At 48.3% G+C, this 7,532-nt stretch overlaps 1 protein-coding gene across 2 annotated transcripts in view; it reads right to left on the reverse strand.

Moving 5' to 3' along the window:
* TTC9 (tetratricopeptide repeat domain 9) overlaps positions 1-5,571 on the reverse strand; it is a 28,410-nt gene extending 22,839 nt beyond the window's left edge. The window contains exons 1-3 of one of the 2 annotated variants that reach the window (XM_058856883.1): positions 5,054-5,571; positions 3,245-3,293; positions 1,109-1,152 (exon numbers count right to left, since the gene is read on the reverse strand). In XM_058856883.1, coding sequence (XP_058712866.1) covers positions 1,109-1,152; positions 3,245-3,293; positions 5,054-5,420 — 460 coding nt within the window. In that variant the 5' untranslated portion in view covers positions 5,421-5,571. The remainder of the gene's footprint in view (positions 1-1,108; positions 1,153-3,244; positions 3,294-5,053) is intronic. The other variant, XM_058856894.1, reaches the window with a different exon arrangement.
* Positions 5,572-7,532: the final 1,961 nt, after the last annotated feature.

The raw sequence follows: 7,532 nt of genomic DNA on the forward strand, positions 1-7,532 counted from the left end.
CCTATCATTGAAAAACCACACAGCCATTGGTATATGTTCTCTGCTGCAGTTGCACCTTCCTGGAGCAGTAATTTTATCAGTCCTGTAAAACAAGGAGTTCCAGAGCACTCCAGGCTGGTCAGATGATCTAAAGCAAGAATGTCAGGAAACACCCCTTGCCAAGCAGTGAAAATGCAGACCACATCCTGCTGCTCTGTTTGCTGCTGCCCCTCTTTCCCACTGTATGGTATCCTTACAGAGGGTGCTTTTGTTGATGCAGCACATTAAAAAAACTCATCACATCAAGCAACAATCCAAGACTGCTTTAACACCCACAGCACCATGTGTCCTGGTAGAGTCTGTACTTGCTAACGGCTATATGCTGGGATGGGCTTTTAGCAGAGATTCCTTTTGACGTCTCCTAGTGGGTGGTCAGTGGAAAGTTTTACCAGCTTTTCTCGTGTTTAGTTACATTTTTACTTGGATTACATATGGTAAGTATTTTTATTTGGATTTCTCACTGGAACTACTCACAGAAGACCATGCAAGTGGTGGTAATTGGAAGTAGTACCTACATCTCAGCCTGAGGATGACAAAAGGTTCCTATGCTGCTGGAAGTGTCACATTCTGTAGGACTGTCACCATGACCTTCACACAGTCATTGGAATGGTACCAGTGCAAATTTCTGCCAGAGGAAGCCAAACATCATTTTCCAGATTGAGATGTATCTAGGAGAGCTAAATTTTTAATACTCTGTCCAGGCATTTGTGCCCTTCTGCCAAGGCTCCTATAGTAAACTACAGGTACCTGAATCAGTCTATAAACACACTATATTTATTTTACATTCATGTAATTAACAGCTTTACAGTACTCCCAGGAGGTCAAAAATGCAGAGGGATAAACTAATGTTTAGAAAAGATTTGGTGAAGATAATACAGCTGGTTAGCACAGAGAGGGAGGATTAGCAACCAGATCCCCCAGTGCCACACGTCATCCCCAGATCTCTCTCTGGTTCCGTTTCTCCTGCCAGAATTAGCTCTAGAATTTCTGCAGGCTTAGGAAAATCAACAAAGGTTTGCTTATCACACTGCAACATTCCCTCACCAGAAATGCTTAAAACTGTGCTTACCCTTAGCATTTTGCTGCTTTGGAATGACTAGGACTTGTTTCTCTCTGCAGAGCAGACATAGTGCTTTTAATCCTGTAAACGTTTAGGCAGTAATGGTGGAATAAAATAATCATTGCATTTAATGGTTGCATTTGTAGTTGGTAAATGATCCCCATCTGCATGCAGTACATAAAGCATTTGAGCTTCTTCTATTTCAAACATGCTGTACAAGTGGAAGGGAGATCAAGATCTGAGGTGTATTTGGCCAGTTTACTTTTCCACAAGCATTCTTTGTACATACATTTTTTAAAAGAACATAAACCACTAACTGGTAGAAAACTCATCTGAATGCACCATCAGGATGAGATTGTGGTCCTTGTTCTTTATTTTTCAACAGGGCTGAGAGGCAAAAAGAGGTCAAGTGACTTCCTCAAGGTCAGAGATCGTCAGTGAGTCATAAAGAAAGGACTGTTTGCCTTACAACCCTGCATTCATTCTGCATGGCTCTATGCTGCTGGTAGGCTTTTGTCTTTGCCTACCCTAGCAATTTCTGGGAGCCTTGGCCATGCTGCTGCTCTTGCCTCTGGTGACATTCATCAGAACGACTTGTGGTAAAATGATGGGGTATTGGCAGGCCCATGCAAGAATGCAGCAGCACAGATGTGAAGGGGAGTCCCTTTAAAGCAAAACTCTTGGAGCTTAAAATGAAGCCCAGCTAGCAGCTTAGTGAAAGAAACATAAGCAGCTCTGCCAGTGGCAAGTTCTGAAAATCTTTGGCTGATTTAAAATAGTAATTTTTAAAAAAACACAAGAACTTAAAACACAAGATCTGGGATCCTTTGAAATGGGCTAAATAGTTTAGGCTGTAGGCATGCCACACAGCTCTACAACAGCATACCTTGGGAAATGCACCAAATATTGGGGGGCTTTTAATAAATATGAGAGCTGGCTACCCCATCTTACAATAGAATTGCCTTTTGAAGGTGCTCTACAAAATAAGTGGACCTAAGCAAGAATCTGTGTGCACATATCTGCCTAAATTTACCTTCGGCAGGCAATGACAGGCACTGACAACCGTTTAGTATTTGCCCACACGTGCCTACTCATGCAATTGGTCAGATTAAAAAAAAAAACAACAAAACCAAAAAAAACCTAACAACCCCAGCCTTTATTCATGAGATCACACAAAATCCCCTCTGGGTGTATTTCTCACCTATGTGCATATTTACCTGTAGTTGATGCTCTCCTCTGACTCTCTTGCTGCATCTAAACAAGTCAGTGTGTGTGTGCATCTGTAGCTGTGATGCAAAGCATCTCTGACAGGTGGATGTGTGGTGCCTACATGAAAAATGACAGTGCAAAAGCAAGGTGGGCTTCTCAAATGCCAGGCTTAGAGAGTAAGCGGAGGTGCTAAAAGAACTTGATAATAAGGACACTCAGATGACAGCTGGTAATGCTACCGGCTATACTTCAGAGCTAAGTGAAAAGCTGCCTTCTCCAGAGTTAACATGTACTGCTGCTATGCTTTCTGCACTATACAGATTTATTTATTTTAGAAACAGCTCTAGGCGGCCAGCAGTGCTCAGAAGCAAAACTCCTGTGCATCTCCTCTGCTCCCCATGTCAAGTAACACTGACTTCAGCTGTTACAGTACGTGCTGGTGCCTCTGCTAGAGCCCACTGTGTAAAGAAACTGGTGTCTTCTGCTGCATCACACTTAGAAAATGAAGTCCCACTTCTACACGTCTTGAAGATGCTATTAGAAATATACACTGATTATTGTTAAATTTCTGTTAAATTACTGTTAAATTTTAAAGAAACTCCCTCTCCTCTCTTCTTTCCTCTTTCAACATGAATTCACTGATGCTCCTGCTAGAATGGGAGCTCTGTGACTGGGCTAGGAGTAAAACCACTGCAATTCCAGTTTAACTGCACACTCCCCTCTCCAGCATGCAGGGCATTTCTTTAGAATTGCTTGCAGATAGCTCAGCAGACACACACGAAGCTATGCATTTCTGAGACAAATGCTGTTCTCTGCTCTGTGCATGCCATCTACTGAAAACATGTGACAACCGCCTGTGCAAAATGACAGCTTGACCTGCTGTGAGGTTATCCCAGGAAAAGCACTGCTTGGAAGTCCAGGGTTAATTATACTCACCTCCTCCTGTGTTCATACTGGTTAAATTTAGGAAAAAATCTGTTCATATCTAGAATAAAGATGGAGAATATTTCTCACACCAATTGCTACTGCTGACAAGATCAAATACAACCAACAGTGACAAAAATTCCTTGCACACACATGAAACTGTAAAATAATGAGCTGGACAATGACAGTGACACAGGACAACTCCATCAGCAACAGTCAAGACATTTCTAGCAAGTGGAACTTGTGTACTGGCAGAAAGCGCCTCAGAAGCAAATTCCATTCCTCTCTCCCACTTCATTTACCTTCTACCTACCACATCTCATTTGTATCCAGCAGAGATAGTGCCTGTGAGCCCTTTTTCAAGCCCAGGAACTCACCAAGCTATATTTTTCAGAGTATTATGGGCTCTTTGTGTAACCCTGCCAATCTAAATGATCCTTGCCAAATACAATGGATTTTAATAAACCTGTGAACAGAAATTTGTAGAGAGACAAAATTACATCTGTGCAATTATGGTATCACTCTGAAATCTCACTTGCCTCTCCACCTACAAGATTTCAATAGGCTTTTGAAGGAAGAGTATTTGGAAACATGATGAAAAGGAGCTAAATTGTGCTCCTCATTCCATCCCAAAAGGTATGTTGAATGTCAGAGATTGGCATGCATTATGATGAGACGATGCTGGCTTGGTGTTTCAAACCATTCACTTTATACTGCATCTTTTCTACGACTAGAGAACAGGAAACAAAGCTAACCAGCTCTGTCTAGAAAGCCAAAAGCTAATGTCCTGATTTGCACCATTTTTTACCCCCAAGGATAGAAAGGGTGATAAGTGACCCTTCATCCTTCTGGAAAACAGTAGAGCTTTTTTAATGCTGTTGTGTTGTGTATCTTGTCCAAGTTATGAATGCTCTCTTCCCAGTATGTAGCTAGGCACAAGTTTTTGTTGTAGAGATGCTTTCAGGCTTGGAAAGAAAAAACCCATGTGCTGCTGGGGACTAAAAATAACATCTGATCCTGCACTTGTTTGGATAAAGCTTCTTGAAGTCAACAGGAGTTCTGTTTCTGTAAGGACTTCAGAATCAGACTACAAAGTAGTTAAACCCCCCACCACTCCTCTCCATCTTCCTGCAGCACTTCTAAACAGATGGCAAGGAGCAAAGGGAGTCACGATCAAATGTCTACTGACCACAGTGATGACTGGCAGCTAGTGAAAAGCCAGGACCGTATTTGCTTTCAACTTTAAGTGCTAGGAAGCGAAAAAATTCTTTTTATATCTTGTAGAACTATTTGGAGGTATTGCAGTTGCGCCCAAACCCTTCCCCTTCCTTACATCAAATGTGGTAGGAGTCCGTCTCTCTGTAATACCGTTAATTACAGGCTCCAGAGCCGGAGCTGTGGCCAAGGGACTGAAGGACATCTCGGGCTGAGGGTACAGCGCAGCAGGCAATCTTGGCCATTTCACGAGCCACGATTTCTGCCAGCCGGAGCGCCCCACGCACGCACCGCCGCCCTGCCACCTGTCTCCCGGGGGAGGAGGGCACGGATTCATCGGGGGCGGATGGAGCCGCCCGGGGGAAGGGCTGGGGGTCGCGGGCGAGCCCGAGCGCCAGGAGCGGCCGTGCGCCCCCTCCCCAGCGCCCGGGGGCAGCACGGCTGTGCCCAGCGGGAGCGCGAAGGCGAAAATGGAAGCCAGCGGAAGGGAAGGAGATGCGGCGAGCGGAGCGGGGCGGCAGCGCTGCTCTGCGGAGGGGGAGGAAGGTGTGCTCGGCGCAGGTGGGGGAATCTCACCCACCGCCCCCCGCCCGCGGCCCCGCTGACCTGCCAGGCTGTTGTAGCAGTCGACCTCGATGGCCTCCACCGCCTGCCGCTGCTCCTCGCTCAGCCCCGCCGCGGCGGCGGCGGCGGGAGGGCGCTGCCCGGCCGGCTCCTGGCTCAGCAGCAGCAGCAGCGCCTTCAGCTCCAGCAAGGCGCGGTGGTACTTGCCGATGGCCTCCCGGAATTTCTTGTCCTTGTAGCACTGCGCCCCTTCGCTCTTGAAATCCAGCGCCCGTCCGATGAGCTCGCCCGGCTCGGCGCTGCCCGCCGCCGCCGCCCGCGGCTGGGCACCGCCGGCGGGGCCGTGCCCATCGCCCGCCCCGCGGCCGCCGGCGTTCAGCTTGCCCGCCGCCGGGCTCGCCCTCTCCATGGCCGCGGCGCCGCCCGGCTCCCGCGCCGCCCTACGCGGGCGATGCCGCGGCGCCCGCCGCCGCGCTCCCGGCCTTGCCCCCGCACCGCTCCGCGGCTCCGCCGCTCGCTCCCATCCTCCGGCGGCCGCCGCTCCTCCTCCCTCGCCCCGCCGCCCGCGGGGCGCCCGCCTCCGCCCGCCCCCGCCGCCCGCCGCGGGCACCACCGCCCCCCGCTCCGCTGCGACCCCCGCCCGGCGCTGCGCGGGGCGGCGGGAGCGAGCCCCGGGCGTGGGGATGCGCCGGCTCCGCTCCCCGCTCACCGCACCGGCCCGGCAAGGGGCGAGCGTACGGCGGTACCTTCAGCTCCCCGGACTGGCCGACCCCACAGGACCCCCCGCCCGCCGTCCTGCTCTCCCTGACACTGGGTTCCCTCCAGCTCCCACAGCCGGGTCCCTTCTGCTCCCCTATGCCTTGCCATGCCTTACCTGAGGGTCTCACCTTCCTGTCTGCGGGCTGAGATTCCACCTCCTCCATTCCCCTCCTCACCCCAGTTTCCTGGCTCCATCTCCTTTCCCAGATCCCACCAGTGGCCATCCACCATCAACACCTGTTCATGGTCCCTCAAAGTGTTTTGTTGTGTGTACTTCATACCACTGGGCAAAACAGTGCCAGAACATGAAATCTCCCGTGTCCTCTGCATCAGGGCAGCAGAAGCAAAGGCCCAGTAACTGCCCTGGCACCAGTCACTCAGGGACTTTGATTTTCCTGAAACAGATTTTCCTTTGTGCTGCTGAAAAATGTGTCGATGTTCACTGATGCCTAGAACATGTCCTGGTTTGGGGGTATCAGTGGGAAGTGACTCTCCTGCTGCAGACCAACAGCAGATAAAATGTGCGCAGCAAGAGGCATTGTTTTGCTAGGCCTAACACCATGTCTGCATTGAATATTAGAGCAGCTGGATGTATTTTGGGTGCATTGTTGTGCCAAGATATTTTTTAGGTCTTACCTCGTGCTTAAAAACTAGACGATGGATGAAAAAAAAACCACAGCAAATTTTTTTTCTCAATAATATATTGGGATGCATCTTTTCATTACCCACACAACTCTTACATGGCTATTAAGGCTGCAGCTGCGGTGCAATGTGTTCAAGCTTCTCTCTGCAACCATGAAGACATTTTAAAATGGAGACCTGAGTTTCTCTATGGGGCATGTACAGCCTACCGTGGTGACCTGTGGTGGTGCAGTGCTGGGCAAACTGAGATAGCTGTGTGGCAAAGCTCCATGTAAAGTATTAATGCAGCTCTGGGACTGGTGCCTGGATAATTCCTTGTTAGAAGGACCAATGAGTTGGGCTTTATTCACTGGTAATGTTAGTCCCTGCTGCTAAGTTTCTGGACCTTGTTGAGGCTGTGGTCACAGTGTGGGACAGATACACATCTACTCACTTGAATCCAAAAGCCAGAGCCACAAGGAGAAGCAAACAGCACTGCACTTATTGTGATAGAACTACATTTTGAAAATGCTTTCACAAGAGAAATTATAGCTAAAGTATTCAGCAATGATTACATGATTTCAAGCGCTTTTCCAGGTGCCCTACTAGATACATCTTCAAGAAATCTTGTATGAGAATGGATGCTCAGCATTTTCAGGTACCTCAAGCCAAGAGTGAGATTAATTACTTACAAATCTTGCTCAAAGTACATATGATCTAAAATCAGGAAATCCTGGGAGGCGGGTGTGGCGGTGGTGGATATTAGTCACAGTAGCTAGAGTGGAATTGATATGTAGAATCTAAATATTAAGGAAGGAAAATTCCTGTTGGGACATTGTTTTAATCTGTCTGTTAGTCACATTACACAAAGAAAGCTGAAGAAATTTCAGAGGTTTCATTTTACCATTATTGATTGCTGCTTGGGAGAATTCACAAGGACAATATATATCTCTTGTGCTGGAACACGACTTTGCCAAAGGAAAGGAGATTGCCACAGAGGATTAATTGCTGAGATCTGAGCAGCTGCAGAAGCTATCGAAGAAGGTACTGTTTTCTTGGAGGGTGATGTAGCAAAGTGACATTGGGAGTAGTTGCTTCCCTTTTTCAGTGTTTGCCTGAGCCCATGGACCTACATGGCATA

Source organism: Poecile atricapillus, chromosome 1 (assembly GCF_030490865.1).
Source record: "Poecile atricapillus isolate bPoeAtr1 chromosome 1, bPoeAtr1.hap1, whole genome shotgun sequence".
Taxonomy (NCBI): domain Eukaryota; kingdom Metazoa; phylum Chordata; class Aves; order Passeriformes; family Paridae; genus Poecile; species Poecile atricapillus.